Genomic DNA, 22,667 nt, shown 5'->3' with positions numbered 1-22,667 from the left:
AAAAGTGGATATCCATATGAACTTCAACCCTTATTTTCCACCATATTAAAAAATGTAGTAGGTCATCTAAATGCAAGTGGATCATCTGAATAAATGTAAGAAATAAAACTATGAAACTTCTAGATGAACAAATAGGAGTTAATCTTAATAACCTTGGGATTGGCCGGGCGAGGTGGCTCACGCCTTAATCCTAGCACTCTGGGAGGCCAAGGCGGGCAGATCACTCGAGGTCAGGAGTTGGAAACCAGCCTGAGCGAGACCTGGTCTCTACCAAAAATAGAAAGAAATTAATCAACCAACTAAAAATATATATACAAAATTTAGCCGAGCATGGTGACATACGTCTGTAGTCCCAGCTACTCGGGAGGCTGAGGCAGCAGGATTGCTTGAGCCCAGGAGTTTGAGGTTGCTGTGAGCTAGGCTGACGCCACAGCACTCACTCTAGCCTGGGCAACAAAGTGAGACTCTGTCTCAAAAAATAAAAAAATAAAAAAAATAACCTTGGGATTGACAATGATTTCTTAAATCTTACACAAAATCACAAACTATAAAAGGAAAAATCAATAAATTAGATCTTATCAAACTATGAAACTTTTGTTCTCCAAAAGATATTGTTATGAAAATGAAAGAGCAAGCCACAGACTGGGAGAAAATATTTATAGTATGTCTGACAGATGACATATCTAGAATTTTTTTTACAACTTTTATACTTGATAATACAAAGACAACCATTTTTTTAATGGACTAAAGATTAGAACAAAACACTTCACAAAAGAAGGTATACAATTAGTTAATAAGCACTTGAAGAGATGCTCAACCTTATTAGTCATCAGGGAAACACAAATGAAAACCACAATGGAATACTACCATCTACTAGACCATCCTACTAGAATGGCTAAAATTTTTAAAGCTTGGCCATATCAAGTATTGGTAAGGGTGCAGAGGAACTGGAATTTTCATACACTGCTGATGGGAATGTAAAATGGTATCACCATTTTAGAAAACAGCTTGGCAGTTTCTTAAAACTTAAGCACACTGCTACCCAGTCACTCCACTCATAGGTATTTACCCAAGAGACATGAAAGCTTATGTTCACACACAGACTTGTACACAAATGTTCATAGCAGCTTCGTTTGTAAGAGTCTATATATACTATGCGATTCCATTTATATAAAATTCTAGAAAGATGCAAACTAATCTGTTTACCTGGTAACAGGAGTAGGGCAGAGACAAGGTGAAGGGATTACCAAGAGGCACAGTAAAGGGATGGGAGGAAATCCTCATCTTCCATAGCAGGAATTCAGTAGATAAAGTCTAAGACTGAAAAAATTAGGAAGGATCAACATAGGTCTATGATTCAGAGACATGGAGGTGAATACGATAAGCTGCAGCTGAAAGTGGCTCTGAGAAAGGGGAGATCACTGACTGGTCTTAAGAGCAGTGTCAAAATCAGAACAATCTGGAATGTTTCTTTGAGAAGACCAAACCCTCTCGGTGCTGCAGGTACACATAAGCACCCCCTTTCCATGTTCATTACATATGGAATTAATTAGCTAAACCATGTGAAGGAGTAACTTTAATATAACTTAAAATTTTGTTAAATGTATTAACAGAGTCAGAGCCTGAAGGTCACAACCCCAAGTCTACCCAGCTGATGAAGGGGCTCCGTGCAGACCCCAGCCCCAGGATAAGCCTGGAACAGGGCACTTGTCCATATATGATCTGTGTCCTTGGGAGACAAGGGCGTCTTCAAGTTTGTAAGCGGAACCTTTTTAAGAGCATTAGGCAGCTTTTGCTTTGAAGAGTTCCAGTGATTAGTTTCTTAGGGACAAACACTGGAGCTCAGATGTTTTAAGTGTGCTCAGATTAAGGGATGCCTGCGTTCTTTCCATCTCTCTAATAAGAGCCCAAAATGAAGGATAGTTGAGAAAATACGATGCATTGAGATAATCTGCATTCTTTCCTTCAGGCCGTATGGGAAAGGTAGGTCTGATGACTTAAGCTGTTTCTCTTGTTCCTTTTCAGGTGGTCACTTCTTTCATCGAAACTCTTTGTCCCCTCGGAGCCTGGTATATGAGAATGAATTCTCCACAATCGAACCTTCTTTGGACATGTATGATGAGAACAAAACCTGATTTTTAAAAATGGGTTGTTGGGGGTCATATTTTTTGTGATTTGATTTATGATCACCTTTATTTTGTATTCCTCTGTCCGTGTTTGTTTTGGAAGAATGGCAGTGCTTTCCAAGCACAGATTGGGGTTCAGGGTTAATTTGCAAAGTTCCCCCAAGGTGTGGCTTTGAGGACTGCGTTACTGACCAAGTGGGCCTCATGGTACCGAAACCCACACATGAGCCTGGCTGTGTCCAGAGAAAAGGCAGCCTGGGGGTTAGTGTTGTGTTGCAGACACATCTCTGACATGCTGTTCTGTGTCTGGGGTTTTTATGAACCGATTTTTGTGATCTCCTGACAATGTGCACTGAAGCTTCAGGTGAAACTTCTCACCCGAGCCGAACACAAGCTGCTGCTCCTGCCCTGCGCTGTATTCTCTTCTGTCTCTTATTCTACTTCTTGTTAAAGGGCCGCTTGCTAAAAGGAGTTGAGAGAAAGCCTTGCCCTTTGTACCTCCTCTGATACTCTGGCCACTACATTTCCTGCCAGAACATGGCCACAGGAGGCACAGTCCCCTGGCGAGGGTCTGCGTGTGGGGACGGGCAGACATCCCCATCATCATTCTCCAGTCTCCGTGTTGAGCATGATGTATGGTGACAAGTGTTTATGCCACCTCAGAAACACTGAAGGCCCCTCTGTCCCTGAAGCCTGTGGACTCGTCTACTTGGTGACCACGGAAGTGTGTATATGGGAGGTGGCATCCAGAAGCACACCCAGCAGTCTCTCAGACACACTGATGTCAGGGGCATGGCTAGCAGTTGTCAAAATCAGAACAATCTTGAATGTTTTGTTAAGAAGACCAGGCCTGCTTCCTGCTGCAGAGACCAGATGAGCAGCCCCCTTCCAGGTTCATCATCCACGCCAGTCCCCTCGCTGGCCTCAGCCTTGGCATGAAGAAGGCACAGGGAGCGTTATCTGCCAGGCTGACAGAAAAGGGCGAGGTGGCCAGTGTGGTGGACGTCAGGGACACATGGGCTCTTCCCACATGCCTGGAATGGTATCAAGTTAACACAATGAAAAACTTGTATGTTATGAGTAATCTCAGCATGGAACTGTGATGAGCAAATTTATAAAACAAACTACACATCCTTTTCGGGAAAGGACATACTGTCCTTATTAATATGAGCTATATAGAGGCATAAAGGCCTGCACATCCTTGTTATGAGAGTGGAAACTTCTGTCTCCACATGTCCACGGTTAGATCTGACGGCAAACCAAGCAGACACGTGAATCCCACCCTGCTGTTCTTATTGACTCTGTAGAACTTAAGTTTGAAATGAATACTTGCCATTTTTCCATGTGCAGCTTCTCCTCTATATCAGCATCTTTTCTTGTAATGTGTTGCAAAAATGCCTCAGACACAGGTGTGCCTGAAACAGAGCTGGGATGGTGGCAGCACTTGGGAGTGTGCTGCAGAGCGGCCAACAGCATTTTGGTTTTAATAATTTGAGGCTGGAATGGTGTAGATTTAAGGTTTTAGCAGCTTTTGGGGTTTTTTTTTTCATTTTTAAATTCTTTGTACTATAAAAAAATATTTTCAATAAGCAGTTTCAAAAGAGCATCGTTCAGAGAAGCAGGTTTGCCACACTGGGTTCTCGTAGGAGAATACGTGTCCAAGAGACTAGAACTCACTCAAACCCAGATCCTGGTGTAGCATTTTCTTCTGATTTGTGCAGTCTTAGAAATGAATATAGGCTGGGTGTGGTGGCTCACGCCTGTAATCCTAGCACTCTGGGAGGCCAAGGCGGGCGGATTGCTCGAGGTCAGGAGTTCGAAACCAGCCTGAGCAAGAGCAAGACCCCGTCTCTACTATAAATAGAAATTAATTGGCCAACTAACATATAGAGAAAAAAAATTAGCCAGGCATGGTGGCGCATGCCTGTAGTCCCAGCTACTTGGGAGGCTGAGGCCTGAGGATTGCTTGAGCCCAGGAGTTTGAGATTGCTGTGAGCTAGGCTGACGCCACAGCACTCACTCTAGCCTGAGCAACAAAGTGAGACTCTGTCTCAAAAAAATAAATAAATAAAATAAAATAAAGAAAGGAATATATATTAATTCTACTCAAGACTGTTTCTTTGGGTTTTTGTTGTTGTTGTTGTTTTGAGACAGAGTCTCGCTTTGTTGCCCAGGCTATAGAGTGCCGCAGCGTCAGCCTAGCTCACAGCAACCTCAAACTCCTGGGCTCAAGCGATCCTGCTGCCTCAGCCTCCCAAGTAGCTGGGACTACAGGCTTGTGCCACCATGCCCGGCTAATTTTTTCTATATATATTAGTTGGCCAATTAATTTCTTTCTATTTATAGCAGAGATGGGGTCTCGCTCTTGCTCAGGCTGGTTTAAAACTCCTGACCTCAAGCAATCCGCCCGCCTCGGCCTCCCAGAGTGCGTGGATTACAAGGGTGAGCCCCCGCGCCCTGCCTTGAGATTGTTTCTTTACTGAAAAGGAATGAAAATACTTGAGAAGAAATAAAAGATTCAGGCCCTTAAAATCCATCTATTAATATAACATTTGAATATCCGGAAATCTGGGGCACACATTCGCTGTAGAATAACCAAGGAGGTGTTTCTTATGGGGATTTGCTCAGAATAGTGCTCCAGATTCTAGCTCAGCACCCTTTCCCTGAAGATCAGGGCCACTTTCCAGCTCAGCTATGGAATGTCCTGTCTTTGTCAGAAGGGACACCAACTTCTGCATCGAGGCCATACTTCAGGTGTAGAGAGGATGGCATTTTTTATCCCAAATAGCAGCCTCTTTACTAGCAGCTGTGCAGAGGGGACCCTGGCAGGGTGCAGATGGCCAGGGCTGCTTGTGTGTGTGGGCGCCGGTGTGTGGGCGCCGTGTGGCGCTGTGTGGGCGCCGTGTGGGCGCCGGTGTGGACGTCGTGTGGGCGCCTGTGTGTGGGCGCCGTGTGGCGCTGTGTGGCGCTTGTGCGAGAACACTTCTCACAGGCACTGCCGTCCTGAGGAGTGGGGCGCAGAGCGCGCTGACCCTTGCAGGCGTGGTGGGCACAGAGGGGCGGCTCTTCCGCAGCTCGTATGTCAGCGGCTGCGAGCCTCACCAGCAGCAGTGGCCGCGGCTCGGGACACGTACGGCGACCTCTGACGGGTGTCCGGGCTGGTGGTACTGTTTGAGGAGAGGAAGGGCTGGGGAGTGAGCTGCTCACACCACAGGCCCTCTGCGCCTCCAGCGGCCGGCCCCAGCCCTTCCTGCCCCGCCACCCTGCGTGCGCGGCGGAGCAGCCGCGCCCACTAGCGGCCGGGTCGTGGCGCTCAAGCGCCAGCGCAAGGCGGCGGCGAGCGTGAGCCTCCTGAGGGAGAGCCCGGCGCCGCCGCGTCTGAGGGCCCTGCTTGCGAGGCCTCGCCCTCGCCCTCCGGTGTGGGCGCCGTGTGGGCGTCGGTGTGGGCGCCGTGTGGGCGCCGGTGTGGCGGTGTGGACATCGTGTGGGCGCCGGTGTGTGGGCGCCGTGTGGCGCTGTGTGGGCGCCGGTGTGGGCGCCGTGTGGGCGCCGGTGTGGACGTCGTGTGGGCGCCTGTGTGTGGGCGCCGTGTGGGCGCCGGTGTGGGCGCCGTGTGGGCGCCGGTGTGGGCGCCGTGTGGGCGCGGTGTGGGCGCGGTGTGGGCGCCGTGTGGGTGCCGTGTGGGCGCCGGTGTGTGGGCGCCGTGTGGGCGCCGGTGTGTGGGCGCCGTGTGGACGTCTTGTGGGCGCCGTGTGGGCGCCGGTGTGTGGGCGCCGTGTGGACGTCGTGTGGGCGCCGTGTGGGCGCCGGCGCAGCTGCCAGTGAGTGGAAAGGCCCCGAACGAAAGGAGACTGCCGACGTTCCTGGCTGGGCGTCTCCGATGGGCTTGGTTAGCGCTGCGTGTGTTTCGTCCCCTCACGTCCAGTGCTTTCACTGCCTGCATGCTGAAGGAAACTGCCTTTTCTTTTCTGTCTTTTCTCTGGGGGGTTAGAAAGGGGTTCCTGCGTGTTGCCACGCCGGAGCGCAGCGACTGCTCAGGTGTGACCCTTAGCGGGCACTAGCTGGGACTGACTGAAGAAAGGTCAGAGTGTTCTCTTGCTGGTAACCTTTGTTTAGGCAGCGGCTCTGCTACAGGAAAACAAGCAGGTGACATTAATGTCAGTGGTTGACATTAACCATTGACAAGCAACAACATGGTGCTTGACAAATGGTTGCTGCTCATAAATGTCATGCAACAAAAACACTGATTTTAGGAAGCAGAATTTAGAAAGCAAAAAGGAGGATTACAAAGTTAATTTTGTCACTAGACCTTTATTACATTCTCACTATGTGCCAAACACATTATACTTGAAGTTGAGGGGAGTCCAGTGACCATTAGGATTTTGACTGTTCTAGAAAACTGGCACATTAAGGACCATCTGGGACGTGAGATCAAACAGAATCAGGGTGAGTCTAGGAGAGAGGACTTCCCAGGCCACAGTGGGGGTGGCATTGCAGCCACAGAGAAGCCCGAGAGAAGGACCCAGAGGGAGAGCTGGGTGGCCAGGCAGCAAGGGCCTCACTCCCTGGGCAGGGAGCCTGGCCCCAGCCTCAGTCTGGAAAGGAAATGCGCTGGGGCGTGGGCGCCGGGGCCTGCCACCGGGCCAGGGCAGGGAGGCTGGGCATGGAAAGGAGGGGCGCGGCGGGTGGAGGAAAGCAGAAGCCCAGTGTCCAGTCTCGGTGCTGGGTGGGTGCTGGAGGGACCCAGGGAGAGCCCATGTGGGGACATGTTAGGCCTGGGGCTGGCAGGGTCTCCGGAAGGGGCAGCTCTGGGTCTCAGGTGGAGGTTTGTAAGGGAAGGTGGTCAGGTGTGGCCCCTCCTGCATCAGTGTCCTAGGAAGCTGTGTTTTAAGTGTGTCTGCCCCTTAGCCCTGCTGAAGGAGTCCCAAATGCTCTCTCCTTCTCTGCTGCCCCCACACCGGTGTGTGCATGCACAAGGCGCGCAGGCGCGCAGCTGTGCACTGGCTGGACTCAGAATGTGCCGGAGTGAAAGTCCAGCAGGCGCGGTACTCCCTTAGTTCAGATGAAGGTGGAAGTCAGAGTGGGGCTGGAATTGCCCTGAGACGGGAGAGCAGGGCGTGGGGTACAGCCCTGGGAACACTGACATTGAAGGTATCAACAGAGGAGCTATTAATACTCAAACAATTGAAGGCAAACAATTTGGAAAAACTACCAGGTATAATTTCCCTCTTCGAGAAAGGCAGTGACTGGCACTCACGTCCCTCCTGTGCTGTGTGTCACCCAGAAACAGCTTCGTGGGATGAAACTCGGCATTGGCTCCCATGCTGAGGGGTTGTGGGGAGGTAAGAGTAAGGGGTCCCCGTCACAAAGGTGACTGCCAGGACATCCACAGCTTAACCCAAGTGCCTTCCCTTGCCAGATCCTTTTAAGGGCAGTTACAAAAGAGGTGCGTGGAGTTGTGTCTTTTATTTTGGCCTTGTTGGGAAATCTCTGCAAAGCTCTGACACATCCTCATCTTAGCCTGCTGCGAAAAGGATGCATGTTGCACACATATTCACGGTAGCCTGGGATGTGGCGAAGACCCTTGCACAAGGACTGGGAAAACCCTTTGTATGTTTTAAGTATCATAATATCAGAGAAAGTACAGGAAGTTGACAGAAGATTCGGTGCCCATGTTTGCTGCACAGAATTAATTGTTCATTCCTTACTGTCCTGCGAAACCGCAGGGAAGGCAAAGCGTGGAGCTGACCCTGGGCCTCGGGAAAGTTTGCCTGGCAGAGGCCATGTCCTGACTGGCTGGGGCTCTGTGTGCCCAGGTCACACCTGTCCCCTGAGGCCTGTGTGAGGGGACTGAGGTCGGGCGTCAGGAGGTCCCGAGTAGCCACAGGGTCATCCAGGGCACCAGTGGAGTTGGGAAGTTCACCGTCTTTCTTATGGGTGTCCTAGAAGATCCCAGCAAACTGAGCTTCGAAGAAGAAAGGCTGGGGGTGAGGGTCTCCAACATACATGAGATAAAAACAGTCACCTGCATCTCCACAGCTGTGACCCACCTGCTTCAGTGACCTTGAAGGGGAAGGTACCATTAGCCTCAGCTGCTGAAAAAGTGACACTTTTATGGCCAAGACTTGGCCACCCAGCCCATCACCTTGGACTCACCTGGGGTTTTCCATCCTGCATTTCACCCTCGGATCAAGCCATTTTTTCTGTTTTCTTTACTCTGACTTGGGGAAGAAGGAAGATATTTTTTTTGAAAAAAATCCTTTGAACTTCTTGCAACTGAGTTTTAAACTTGCAGAAGGATGCAGTGCCGTGGCCTAGGCTTCCTTCCTTCCTCTCGCTGATGCCCTGTGTGCACAAGCCACAAAGGCAGGCCCAGACCCTGCCGGGCAGCCCGGAGCAGCAAGCCCTAGGAAGGCATCGCTGTGGCAGGTACCACAGCTCCTGAGGTGGCGCCTGGCTCAGCAGTAAATGCCTTTGTAAGCCACACACTCTCCTGTGGAAGAGCTGAGGTGGAGGACATCTTTACCTCTCTCTGCCACGGTGGACGCTCAGTACCCTGGATACAGCCTCCTGGGTTCCTCTCTCATAGGGGCCACTCAGCCCCTATGCTGGGCGGGCCCCTGGAGAGGGCGTGTTGGCCCAGCCAGCCCGACTGGCGCAGTCCCTCACCCTCACCTTTTCCATCCACCTCTCTTCACAGCTCGTGGCACCTTTCAAGAGTTACAGGTGATTGTTCTGAGCTATTGTTTACAAATTTAACCCAACATAAAGTGAATTCTAATTTGCTTTGGGAATTATCCTTCATCCACAACTAAGTCAAAGTATATTTATACTGCATGACACTACAGGACTTTCCTAATGACTGGGAGGTGCTGAACCAAGAGGTTTGCTTGAAAAGGGGGCAGGTGGCTAGGTAGCATATAATGCCCAGGCTGTTTCTTTTCCTTCGGGTGAGTAAGCTGGCCCTGCAGCAGCAAGGCTGCTGACTGCTGGTCGCTCTGTGCCAGTTCCGGGTCCCGGCACCTTGCCAGATGCCCAGCCTAGGTGATGCCTGCTATCCTGGGGAGACGCAGGGTTGGTGGCCCTGCTCCAGGGTGACCAGGCTGGCTTGCTGACAGCTGGAGCAGGGGCTCCTGTGGCTGGTGCTTGGGGCCAGAATCTGGTGTCTTAAGCTGAGAACAGGAAGCAGGACCTGCTGCAGCATGGCAGTAGCTCTGAGAAGTCTTGACCAGTGTGATTACAGAAGCAGGAAAAGACTCCAACCTAGGAAATGGTGTTTGGAGTGTGGAGGACACCCATCACCTGATAGAAATATCCTGTGCCTGCACAAGAGAAGGAGTTGGTCCAAGTCCTGAGCCACATGTGTCCCAGTTGTTTTCACCTTCAGTAGCTTTTATATTCATATAAATATTAAAGTTAGCCCTTTCATATTTGGATCATTCAAAGAGCCCCTCTTACTCTGGTTCCTGTTAACTATGCACAACATCTAGAAGATGGCATACAAAACTATTTTTCTAACTATAGCACAGGTAATTTGGGGCAGGGGAAGCTTGGAACATACCTAAATGTGGCACATGACTTATCTTCCACCCTGATGGAGGACAGGGAAACTATGCACTTGAATTTTAATTCACCATGGGATAGTTTGTGCCAGAAAGAACACACATCAATATTCAAAAAGCAAAATTGATTCTTATCTCAATTTGGGGGCTCACTGTAGGGGGAGTTACCTTGTCTGGAACACAAAACACGTGCAAGCAGAATATGAGCTGATTCTTGACAATCAGATCTCATCAACCCTTTGAAATGTTCTGGACAGCACAACTCCTGGGTCCACATGGTTGGTGTAAGTATAAATAAGTTGTGAAATTGTACGGTATATACTTATATGCCAATAGTGTATACCTGTATGTGCGAAATTTGCTAATATAACCATTTCAATAAAAACCTATTGAAAAAGCTGATTTGGCCACATGGAGTACTTTTGGTGGTAACATGGGGACTCTCATTTGCAAGTGACAGAAAACCCAGCCAAAATTGGCTAAAGCCACTACTGGGAATGTCGAGGCTCCCAGAAGCTAAAACGCCCAAGGGTGTACCTGTGTCAGGTGTGATGTGATTTCATCTTCAAACATTGACACCAGGATACATTTGCCAACTTTGCTTCCTCTGACTAAACTCTATTCTTGGGCTGAGTGAGGTTGGGGGTGGAGGGTATCCCCATTAACATAATAGCTGTCCTGCTTCCCCAGGAGGTAGCCCCTTGTTTGGAGGCACATGGTCATCACCAGACCAGCCCCTGTGATCACAGAGATAGGCACCGATTGCCTCAGCCAGCACGGGCTGCACACCTGCGGCCCAGGAGTGCATTCTGCCTCACCTGAGGGCAGGAGCAGAGAAGTTCGAAGGCATGGTTCCCACAGCAAAGCCAGGGTGCTGCACAGAAAGGAGAAGTGGATGCTGGGGATGAAAGCAGCAAATGTCCGATATGTGTAGAAAAGAGCTTGGTCCCACCTTTGCCACGTACTAGTGTGAACTTGGCCAATCATTTCACCTGTTTGGATTTCAGTTTTATCGTTTTTGAAATAGGGATCATAAAATACCTCATAGGGTTGATATGTGGTGATTAGATTTAAAATACTGTAAGAGGCCAGCCAGGTGCGGTGGCTGACGCCTACAATCCTAGCACTCTGGGAGGCCGAGGCAGGAGGATCACTTGAGCTCAGGAGTTCCAGACCAGCCTCAGCAAGAGTGAGACCCCGTTTCTACTAAAAATAGAAAAATTATCTGGGGTCATGTGTGCATGCCTGTAGTCCCAGCTACTCGGGACACTGAGGCAGGAGGATCGCTTGAGCCCAGGAGTTTGAGGTTGCTGTGAGCTAGGCTGACACCATGGCACTCTAGCCTGGGCAATAGAGTGAGACTCTAAATGAATTAATTAAGAAATAGGCTTAATGGCATATATCTAGTATCTGAATATATAAAGAACTCTTACACCTCAACAATAAAAAGACAACCCAGGCCAGGCGCGGTGGCTCACGCCTGTAATCCAAACACTCTGGGAGGCCGAGGCGGGCGGATTGCTTGAGGTCAGGAGTTTGGAACCAGCCTGAGCAAGAGCGAGACCCCGTCTCTACTATAAATAGAAAGAAATTAATTGACCAACTAAAAAAATATATACAAAAAATTAGCTGGGCATGGCGGCACATGCCTGTAGTCCCAGCTACTCGGGAGGCTGAGGCAGTAGGATTGCTTGAGCCCAGTAGATTGAGGTTGCTGTGAGCTAGGCTGATGCCACGGCACTCACTCTAGCCTGGGCAACAAAGTGAGACTCTGTCTCAAAAATAAATAAATACATAAATAAATAAAATGGGCAAAGGATATGAATAGACATTTCTCCAAAGAAAATATGCAAATGACCAACAAGAACATGAAAAGATGCTCAACATTATTCATCACTAGGGAAATACAAATCCAAACCACAGTGAGGTACCATTTTACACCCTCAAGAAATGGCTATCATAAAAAAAGATAATAACAAGTGTTGACAAGATATGGAGAAACTGGAGCTCTCATACATTGTGGGTAGGGTGTGAAGTGGTACAGCTGCTTTGGAGAAATTTCATGGTTGCTTAAAAAACATAGCTTTACCATATGATCCAACAATATCACTCCTAGGGATATGCCCAAGAGAATTAAAAACACAAATATCTGTACATGATATTCATGGCAGCATTATTCATAATAGCCATAAAGGGGAAACAATCCAAATGTCCATCAAGTGATGAACGAATCAACAAAGTGTGCTGTACCCATACCATGAAATATTGTTCAGCCATAAAAAGGAATAAAGTGCTGATACATGCTACAGCATGTGTGAACCTCAAGCACATTTATGGTAAGTGAAAGATATCAGACACAAAGGGCTTCATATTGCATAATCCCATTTGTATGAAATGTCCAGAATGGGCAAAATCTATAGAGACTGAAATACATGGGTGGTTGCCAGGGCCAGAGGGGGATGAGTGACAGCTAATGGTAAGGGGCTTCTTTCTGAGGTGATGAAAATGTTCAGTGGTAACAGTTGTACAACCTTATGAATATACACTTTTTTTTTTTAAATTATTTTTTTTTATTTTGGCATATTATGGGGGTACAGATTTTAAGGTTTCAATAAATGCCCATTTCCCCCCCTCCCCCCAATGAATATACACTTTAAGGGTGAATTTTATGGAATGTGAACTATATCTCAGAAAATAAAAGAAGCAGGCTTTGCACATGCTAAGTACACAATAAATGTTTGTTCTTCCCCTTCGTATAAAAAATAGTTCTCAAAGGGTGGTCTCCAGGTCGGCAGCATCAGCATCACCTCGTAACTTGTTAGAAATGCAGATATTCTGGTCTGTGTTTTAATCAGCCCTCTAAGTGATCCTAACGCACGTCGAAGTTTGAGAGCCACTGGCCGAAGGACCAAGCCCTTTCCTCCTCTCAGGGCGTAAACAAGCACAGCACTTCCAAATTCTTGAGGGCCCTCTCTAGAAAGCACGGTGACAAGATCAGTTTAAGCTTCCTAAGTTTGAAGGAAAACCAGCCTCTGCCTCTTGAAGGTGGACCTCTCAGAAGACTGCGGATCTCTCTAGCTGTCTGCCCTGCTCACCTATTTCTATCATTTCCCCCAAACTCTGAACAGGTCTTTGCCAACGCGAGGCCCTGCCCTGCGGCGCCGTCAGCCCTGTGCAGGCCGGCGGGCGCGGAGGCCAGAGCCAGGCGGGCCGGCTGCGGTGCGCGCTGGGGCCGCCAGGGGGCGCCGCCCGCTCGGCCCGCCCCGCCCGCTCGGCCCCGGCGCGGCGACGGCGCTTCCGCCTGGCTGCCCGGCGGGGTGCGAGCGGCCCCGCGATGTGGCTGAGCCCGGAGGAGGTGCTGGTGGCCAACGCGCTGTGGGTGACGGAGCGGGCCAACCCCTTCTTCGTGCTGCAGCGGCGCCGGGGCCACGGCAAGGGCGGCGGCCTCACGGGTGAGAGGGGCGGGCCGGCGGGGACAGGCCGGCGGGGACAGGCCGGCGGGGACAGGCCGGGCCTCGGGGCGTCGCCACGGACACGCTCGGCGCGCGGCGGGGTCGGGGGCGGGAGGCCGGGGGCGGGAGGCCGGGGGCGCCCGGCGACGGGGAGGGCGGCGGCGACGGGGAGGGCGGGGAGGGCGCGCGGGGCCGCGAGCCGCGGGGCGGAGGCAGGGCGCTCGGCGGGCTGAGGGGCCGACCCAGGGCAGCCTCTGCCGGGTTTCGGCGCCCGCGGGCTCCGGGCGCCCTGCCAGGCGTGTGCGGCCCTGGAGTCGGAGCTCACAGATGAAGTTAGCGAGCTCTCCTGGCCGCTTCCACCACCTCAGTTTCCCCAGGTGCCTCTCGGGCCAGGTGACACAAGCACACGTTTTCTTTTGCCCCCTTCTTCATGCCCAACTCACCAAAGAATTGCCCCTTTAGCAAGATCAGAGGTCCCATAGCTGACCTCTCCTCCCCCACCTTTCCTGCCTCTGGTGTTCCTGGAGCTGCCAGCCCACGTTGTCACCAGCACAGCGTGTTCCCGGAGCTAGGGAGCTGGCCAAGGCGCCCCTTTGCACGTCTGGGTCCCCCTACTCACAGGGTGAGGCTGGACAGGCACCCCTGGAGTTGTGTGGCACATGAGATCCAGGGAAGGCCACTGGATGCCGCCACAGGTGTGGGCACAGGCCCAGGCTCGGGCCTGTGTGGACGGGCAGGAGCATAGCTGGCCCTGAAGGGAGGCACCAGTGCACGTGCTCCTGGGGACCTGATTGTTTCCCTACAGGAATGTGGGTCCGGTGTGGTCACATCTTCCAAATTATCCAGGGAATTTTATGTGAAATGTCCTGATTTCCAATATTAGCAGCTAACATTGTCTTGCCAGAGGCAGACAGGGCCTTCCCATGGCTGACTTCTGCCACCAGTCTTCTGGGGTGCACCTCTTAATGTGGATGAGACTGTCCCATTTCCAAGAAAACTCTGCGTTCTCTCCAACACCTCAGGCTCCTTCCCAGTGGGCCTCGTGAGTCCATGCTAGACCTGCCCTTCCAGACCCAGCTGTTCAGTGGGAGTTAGACAGCAGCCCCTTTGGGGAGTTCCATGGTCAACTTCAAAGTTACTGCAAGCCCACTGGGAAAGGCAGGTACAGGGTGACCAGGGCCGAGTGTTAACACTGGCATCCCAGTGCGTCAGATCTGGCTGGTGTGTTTGTGTAGGTCATCCCGGTGCGTGGTGGGTAGCTGCAGGTGCAGCTGACCACTGTTCACTTCCCTCTCCTGAGCCAAGAAGGGCCCCCTGCAGGCTCTTTTCCTCTGTCCCCTAAGACTGAGCTCCCAGGGGCCCTCCAGGGAACCATTCCTTGAAAACCCTCAACCTCCACACAGCAGGCATGTCCTGCTGTGGCCTCTGCCATGGCCTTCCGTGTGGCATCATAGGCATCATGGCCTCCTGGGCACTGTCCCCCTAGGAGAGGAAGAGCCAGTGATGCGGTTTTATTCAAGCCAGCTTTTAAACACATGCCAATCTGGACTTTTGATTAAGAGTCTGAGTGTGAGGAGATGGTTGGCTCATTAAAAAGCTTTCAAGTTTGTACCAATCTTATCACAAAAAAGAAAAAGAAAAATAATTAAAAAGCTTTCAGGTCTTGTGACATGGGTATGCCAACAGTTTACAGACTCTACAATGAAATTTCCAAGACCAGAAGAGAAACTCCAACATGAATAATGAAAAAGAGTTTATTCCAAACATTGATAAAGCTTAAGTATTCCCTTTTTTTTTTTTTTTTTTTTTTTTGAGACAGAGTCTCTCTTTGTTGCACAGGCTAGAGTGAGTGCGGTGGCGTCAGCCTAGCTCACAGCAACCTCAAACTCCTGGGCTCGAGCGATCCTTCTGCCTCAGCCTCCCGAGTAGCTGGGACTACAGGCATGCGCCACCATGCCCGGCTAATTTTTTATATATATATATCAGTTGGCCAATTAATTTCTTTCTATTTATAGTAGAGACGGGGTCTCGCTCTTGCTCAGGCTGGTTTTGAACTCCTGACCTTGAGCAATCCGCCCGCCTCGGCCTCCCAAGAGCTAGGATTACAGGCGTGAGCCACCGCGCCCGGCCCTTTTTTTTTTTTTTACAGCTTAAGTATTTTAGAACATTTCAGTAATATCTCACTTGTTTTTCAGTAAAACACTGAAACACTGTTTTTACTGAAAAACAAGTGAGATATTACTAACTTCTGAATTAGATATATGTAAAGAGTATCTTCTTTAGTAATCATTCATTTTATTTATTAAAGACTGGAGAAAAAATCAGATTAAATATAATGGACTGTGAAACGAGTGTTAAAATTGAGTAATAAAATCAATATAAATTGTTCTGATATCAACAGGGAAATGGTAACAAAATATTTTCAGATCACACCAAAAGCAGCACTTCATTAAAAGGAAGAAAAAATTCAAAGAAGAACAATGAACAGGTTTTTAGATTATTTGATAATTCAGTTAATGAAGAGAAGTGAATCAAACAATGGTAAAAGATATATTTTGTACTGATTTCTGGGGAAGTAGTGACACTGACAAAGATAACAGACCATAACTGGGTACTTGTCGTCAATCCAAAGGGTATCCGTGGTGAGAAGAAAAACTCAAAGTGCTCTAAAACTCGTCAGTTCAGAAATGAAAAAAAATCAGTATTTTCCCAAATTTGGCAATTCTGAAAATTTATATGTCCTTTGAGTCATGACTTTTGAGGCTTGAAGAAACTACTTTAAATTTTCAATAATAAAAAATTGCAATCCCTTGGCAGAAGAAAGATTATGTTCTCTTTCTGTTCTTGATATGGAAAATGATGCCACAAAATCATTGTCCTATGAAGAAAAAATCAGAGTACACGGCCAAAAATATCAGGGGAAGACATATTTTAGGAGATGTGTCTCATGGTTAATAAAATATGTTGTGTTATTTTTTCTGGATTTTGTGATATTTGTGGTACTGTTCCTTTTTTGTTTTAATTTGTAACTATTGTACTTTCTCATTCTAAAGAAATACTTGTTTTTGAACCTAATTTTGAAGTGTTCTTAAAGAAGTCCTCTCAGATCCTCTTAGTTTTGGCTCTGTACAACCCGCATCTGCCCCTGCCTGCAAGTGTTTCTGAGCAAACCCAGCCTCTGGGAAGAAGTAGCAGGGGATTTTTGTGATAGGCATCTGGTTGAAGCCTGTGGCCATGGGGGTGACTCGAGGTGTTTTCCTCCCTGGGTTGGTCACCATCCCTGTTGCCTCCAGCCAGGCTCAGCCCCCAGGGGCCCCTTAGCACTGCCCTCCCCTCACCCTCTACCTGTCTCTGCCCTGCTCCCAGGTCTTCTCGTGGGTACCCTGGACGTGGTGCTGGACTCCAGTGCTCGAGTGGCCCCTTACCGCATCCTGCACCAGACCCAGGACTCACAGGTCTACTGGACCGTGGCATGTGGTAGGTGCCCGGAGTAGTCAGGGGGTTGGGCATGGCTTGCCTGTGTGCCTGGGCAGTGTTGCCTGCTGAGGGCCTGGTGGGTGCTGCCCCCAGTTCAGAGAGCACGGCCCTGGCCAGCAAGAGGAAAGCAGGGGAGCCATGGTTTAGGAAGGCTGCTTTGCTGGTCACAGGGACAGGGCAGGCAAGGGCAGCCCTATGGAGCCACATGCCTCTGAGGGCTCAGGCTTGAGGTTCATCAGTGCCCATGTTCTCATGCCCACCTTTTCTCAAGGCAGATACAGTCAGGCCTCATTGTTTCAGGATGCCATATTTCAGGCCGGGCGCGGTGGCTCACGCCTGTAGTCCTAGCACTCTGGGAGGCCGAGGCGGGCGGATCATTTGAGCTCAGGAGTTTGAGACCAGCCTGAGCAAGAGCGAGACCCCGTCTCTACTGAAAAAATAGAAATTAGCTGGACAACTAAAAACATATGTGTGTGTGTGTGTGTGTGTGTGTGTGTGTGTATAAATAAATAAAATTAGCCGGGCATGGTGGCGTATGCCTGTAGTCCCAGCTACTCGGGAGGCTGAGGCAGGAAGATCGCTTGAGCCCAGGAGTTTGAGGTTGCTGTGAGCTAGGCTGACACCACGGCACTCACTCTAGCCTGGGCAACAGAACGAGACTCTGTCTCAAAAAAAAAAAAAAGGATTCTACATTTCAAATTAATCTATTCGTTAAAATATATTTATATATTTGTAACACCCAAATCAATACTCCTGGTGCTTGTGTGGTCATTTGGGACCACTTGTGGGCATGTGCATGCACAGAGCAGTGAAAAATTAAGTCCCTCAATACCAGTGTCCCCAGCTGAGGTGGAAGGAGGGTACATCCTGCCTTCCTGTGTCAGTTCTCAGGCTGTAAGGAAGTGTCCTCTCATGGTCTATTTAGTGCCATGTTTTTCATATTTTTGAGCTTTTTCTTGGTAATTTCGCTGTTTAAAATGGCCCCCAACATAGTGCTGAAGCACTGATGTTCCCAAGTGCAAGAAGGCTGCGTTGTGCTCTACAGAGAAAATTCATGTTTGATAAGCTGCATTCAGGTATGAGTTATAGTGCTGTTGACTGTGAGTTCAATGCTAATGAATCAACAATATATATTAAATAAGGTGTCTTTTATCCATCTTAATGACAACAAAGAAAATAAGATGTCTTTAAACAGAAACATACATAAGCAGTTATGTATTGATCAGTTGACAAAAATGTGACCACAGGCTCACAGAAACCTGATCCTGTGTTTCCCCTGGGGTGATAGTTCAGTGTTCTGGGAACTTTGTAGAATATAAGTACCATGAATAATGAGAATCCCCTATAGTCCTCCTTGGAGGAAGTGTACCCACTCTTCCCTGGATTCCCTTTTTGGAGGCTCCAGAGCTGAGGTTGCTCTGATAATATGACAGTCTCAGATAGCACTTCTATGTGCCAGGCGCCCATCTGCATCTCCTGGCAACTCCTGAAGGCATATGTGCTTTGGTCTTCTCTATTTTGAAGATGAGGAAACTCTGGCCCAGAGGGGTTAAGTGACCTGCTTGAAGTTGCACAGAGTTGCAGTTCAGACCCAGAGCCCCTGTTCCCAGCTGCTTTGCTGAATACTTCTCTGGACTAGAAGCCACAGTGTCCTTGTCCTCCAGGATAATGTCTTTCTTTGAGGCTTGGGAAAAGATGACAAGACTCAAAATTCTTCCCCAGCCTCAGGAAGGGAGGGGCCAAGGGAGTAAAAGCACAGGCGGGCAGACCTCAGGAAGCCACTCTGCCCCCGGGCAGTTTGCCCCTGCACCCCAGGGTGTATCCTCCCACTGTAGGGTCCAGTAAGCCTAATAAGGGTCAGAAAGGGGAGTTTGCCCAACAAATGGGAAAGCCCAGTAGGACTTCCTGATCTCCTGGTTCCAGAGCCTGAGTGGGTGCTGGGCAGCAAGGATTTGCCCCCAGGAAGAGGGGCTTCCTGTGGGGTGGGGCCATCCCTGAACAGGCTGAGGAGGTCAGTGTGTGCTTAGAGATATGCATCTCTGTCTCCACAGTGTTCTTTGGTTCTTGGGCAGGGGGCAGGGAAGGATGTCGGCAACAGCTGCCCCTCCCTGGGGAGGGAAGAGCTTGTGGTAGAGAGTGGGAATCCCTTTGGTCACAGTGGGCCTGGTGCTAAGGGGAGGCCTGGTCACAACCACACTGCTGAGCACCAGTCCATGGCCTCTGGCCACACACCTGACCTCCCCTACCCCTGCCAGCCCCAGGCTGGGACTCAGAAACAACTCACCAAACCAGACACGGACCTGCCAGTATCTGCCCAGTGAATCCTGACCCTGGAGCCTAGTGTCTAAGGACTCCAGGAGTCTGCTGTCTCCATTTCTGGCCTCGTCTGCCCAGTGTACACCCTGGCCCTCAACCAGACTATACCCCTCCTGGCTCTATGCACAGTGTCCCTCCAAGTCCACCTAACCTTTGTTCCCATTCTGTTGAGAACTTACTCAGACATCACCTCCTAGGAACACCATCCCAGACTCCCCAAACCTGTGTGCCCATCCTTCCTTCTTACTCCTCTGGGCTTGGCATGTCTCTACACTGAAGTCTTTCCCATTAGGCTAGGAGCTCCCGAGGGCCAGGGCTGGCTCTGCAACTAGGCAGCCTGGGAGGGTTAGGGTTCTGGTTTGGTCACCTCCCAGCTGTGTGGCCTTGGGTAACTACCTTCACCTCTCTGTGCATCAGCTTCTTCCTGTAAAATGAAAATAATAGCACCTGTCTCCAAGGGGTTCTAAGAATGAGAAATCCATGGAAAATTCTGAAAACAGAAGTAGCACTTAATCAAATTAGCTATTATATTCCTTCCCCCCCCCCCAGTTCCTAGCATAGAGATGGCATAGTTTCCTTAGTATTAACTGAAGACTGAGTTACTTTTAACTGTAATTCTCTTAAATGCACATTCGTAAACATTTATAATTAAAGTACAGACAGGTCTACATAGGCAGTGTGGGGAAGATTTCTTCTGTTTTAGTTTGCCAGGAATGTATATGTAAGAGAAAATGATACAGTAGAATTGCATCACTTGTAAATTTTAATTCCAAATTCAACTATGTGTTCTTGGCAAAAAGAGAGAAACAAGTTCTTCCTCCTACCGACTAGATTTTGCCCTCTGTGTACCAGAGAGGGAGACCATAATAGAAGTGCAAAGAAAAATGAAAAAAGAAGTTAAAGTTCACTTGTGGATGATTTAGGGGCTTCCAGGGCGCTCCTGATGGCCTGTGGTGGCTTGCCGGAGCTGTGTGGTCCTGGGTTCAGTCGCTTGCACCCTCCCCAGTCTCATCAGAGGAGAGTCTTTCCTGTGGAGTTGCTTGTCGGGCTAGGGAGCCGCTTGAGGACATGTAAAGAAACAAATTAACCCCATCCAGGACCGACCAGGCCGTGACAGGGCAGTGAGCAGGCGCTGTGGTCTGGAGCAGGTGGCAGGCCAGCGCAGCCCGGCCAGGCAGGGTCAGGGCCTGAGTCTTGAGCTGCAAGAGAGTTTTGTCAGGTAGGGAATGATGGGTGGTCGGGGCTGGCACCCAAGGAAAGATGTCAGATACACAAGCACACTGGACTTGTTTCTTGGCTGGGTCTCCCTGCATGTCTGGTGGGCTCAGGGCTGGCTGGGCCTCCTGGGGGCTCATGGTCTGCAGACTGTCCCACTCCAGGACAGCTGAGAACAACGCAGAGTATTCACTCCTCTTCTTATTCTATGTGCACTCGTTCAAAAAACAGTTCTTGAGTGCAAACCCCATGCCAAGCTCATGCAGAACCCCAAAAAGTGGGGTGACGGGCAGGGGGAGCCAGGCCAGGCAGAAACCTCTTCTCATCCCTTTACTCTTACCCTGCGACCCCTTCCCTTATTCCCTGATGGGAGCAAACAGTTCTTGGGAGTGGCGTTGTGCTGCCCTCTCTATTCTTTCCATTTTCACTGGGTCTGCAGAGGACAGGGGCCCCCTCCTCATTGAGGCAAACGCTCACCTGCACAGCAGGAGTCTGGCTAGCCAGGGGCCTGGAATCCTGCAGGAAGCTCTAGCAGGCGTCAGTGGACACTTGAATGCTCAGGAAAGAGCTGGACCCCCTTATACACAGTATGACTGTGTCTAACTAATCGCATGTATATCAAAGGCCACATTAAGTTCTTTCAATGAGAAGAAAAGTCTTCAAACTTGCTGATGTGTAGACTATTTCTAGGAGGACACATAGGAAATTAGTGGTGACTCTCATTCTTGGTGTCAGGGACAGAGGCTTCATCCTCCATGTGACTGCCATTCTGCCTGAATTTGTCAACTTTTTGTTTTTTATCAGGACCGTTTATTACTTTTGTTATATACATGTACATAAAGTTTAAGAAGGAAAAGAGTAAGCACCTTGAGGATTCCAGTCACTTGAATATAGCAAATTAGGTCATGCATTTTAATCTTTCTTCTTAGAATTTGTGTTTAAGGTCTAGTGATTTTCTGATTTTTCTTTTCTTCATCAAATATCTGCTAGGTTCTTCCCGCAAAGAGATCACAAAACATTGGGAATGGCTGGAAAATAACTTGCTCCAGACGCTGTCCATCTTTGATAACGAGGAAGATATCACCACCTTCATCAAGGGCAAGATACATGTAAGGCTCATGTCCGGCTAGCAGCTCTCATTCCCCTTCTCTGGCTGGCGGTGCTCACGTCTGTCACCTTGTTTATTTTATTTATTTATTTTTTTTGAGACAGAGTCTCACCTTGTTGCCCAGGCTAGAGTGAGTGCCGTGGCGTCAGCCTCGTTCACAGCAACCTCAGTCTCCTGGGCTCAAGCGATCCTCCTGCCTCAGCCTCCCGAGTAGCTGGGACTACAGGCATGCACCACCATGCCCGGCTAATTTTTTTGTATATATATTTTTAGTTGGCCAATTAATTTATTTCTATTTTTGGTAGAGATGGGGTCTCGCTCAGGCTGGTTTCGAACTCCTGACCTTGAGCAATCCGCCTGCCTCGGCCTCCCAAAGTGCTAGGATTACAGGCGTGAGCCACCGCGCCCGGCCTTGTCACCTTGTTTAATCTTCAGCCAGCACAGTGTAGAGCAGGCTGTTCTCTCCCCTGCAAATTGAGAGTGATAATACTTGCTCACATTTATGGAGTACTTTACATATGCTTACTGTGCTTAAGTGCTTTATGTTCAGAGGACTTGTTAAGTCGTATATAGCATATTTAATGGCATATTTTACAGCAATTAAAATAATGATTATGAGAATTACAGCAAAGTGTAAAAGCTTACAACATGATGACATTGAGTTTGGTTCCTCTTTGAAGGGTAATTAACACTGTATGAGGGTTTATCTGAATGTATAGGTTTGTGTTTGTTTCTGTTAGATTAATGCCTTAAGTTAGATTCCTGGGAGTGCTTTTACTAGATCAGTGTTTCATGACACAAATTTGCTTTGGTAGGCCCTTGTGAATTCATTATATAATACCAGAACTTCATAGACCTAGGCAGATGGTGCCAAGTTTCTCAGCTTTGCCGTGTACACTTTGGGGTTCAAGCAGGACCTGTGCTATTTCTGTCTCTGGAGAAACATAGGCAGGGAGGACAAGGCGAGCCTTCCCTCTCCTGTGAATAAGCTGCGCACCAGTAGTGGTAACAGCGACTGCTCCAGCCTCCTGTGTATAGGCCAGACCCAAACGAGCTAATCAGCAACAGAAAAGGCCTGAATGACTCATGGGGCAAAGAAGAAATGGAAATTAGAAGACATTTAGAACCATAATGGAAGTACCACTCCATGTCAGAATTTGTGGGAGGTGCACAGAGGAAATTTAAAGCCAGTTAAAGCTTAAAGAAGAAGAAAGAACAGAACAAACGAGCCAAGTGTCAAGCTCAGTAAGTTAGAAAAATAACTCCAGAGAAACCAAGAAAGTAGACAGAAGAAAATCACAATGGGCTGAAGTTAATTCCATGGGACACAAGAGAACAACAAAGAAGAACGAGTCCAAAAACATAAGCAGATCTGTGGCAGATCGAGATAGAGCAGGGAGCCTCGCGTGCC

At 49.1% G+C, this 22,667-nt stretch overlaps 2 protein-coding genes across 3 annotated transcripts in view; both read left to right on the top strand.

Moving 5' to 3' along the window:
* Nucleotides 1–3,475, top strand: part of RNF130 (ring finger protein 130) — a 131,166-nt gene extending 127,691 nt beyond the window's left edge. Inside the window, exon 8 of the mRNA XM_012790070.3 lies at nt 2,026–3,475. Within this exon, the coding sequence (XP_012645524.2) occupies nt 2,026–2,135 (110 nt within the window). The 3' untranslated portion in view covers nt 2,136–3,475. The remainder of the gene's footprint in view (nt 1–2,025) is intronic.
* Nucleotides 3,476–12,960: 9,485 nt separating this feature from the next.
* TBC1D9B (TBC1 domain family member 9B) overlaps nt 12,961–22,667 on the top strand; it is a 47,798-nt gene continuing 38,091 nt past the window's right edge. For both annotated transcript variants that reach the window (XM_020282190.2, XM_020282188.2), the window contains exons 1-3: nt 12,961–13,140; nt 16,507–16,617; nt 21,139–21,257. In XM_020282190.2, the coding sequence (XP_020137779.2) occupies nt 13,023–13,140; nt 16,507–16,617; nt 21,139–21,257 (348 nt within the window). In that variant the 5' untranslated portion in view covers nt 12,961–13,022. The remainder of the gene's footprint in view (nt 13,141–16,506; nt 16,618–21,138; nt 21,258–22,667) is intronic.

The sequence above is a fragment of the Microcebus murinus genome, chromosome 17 (assembly GCF_040939455.1).
Source record: "Microcebus murinus isolate Inina chromosome 17, M.murinus_Inina_mat1.0, whole genome shotgun sequence".
Taxonomy (NCBI): domain Eukaryota; kingdom Metazoa; phylum Chordata; class Mammalia; order Primates; family Cheirogaleidae; genus Microcebus; species Microcebus murinus.
Note: the sequence above shows the minus strand (reverse complement) of the source record. Positions and strands in the feature narration are given on the sequence as shown.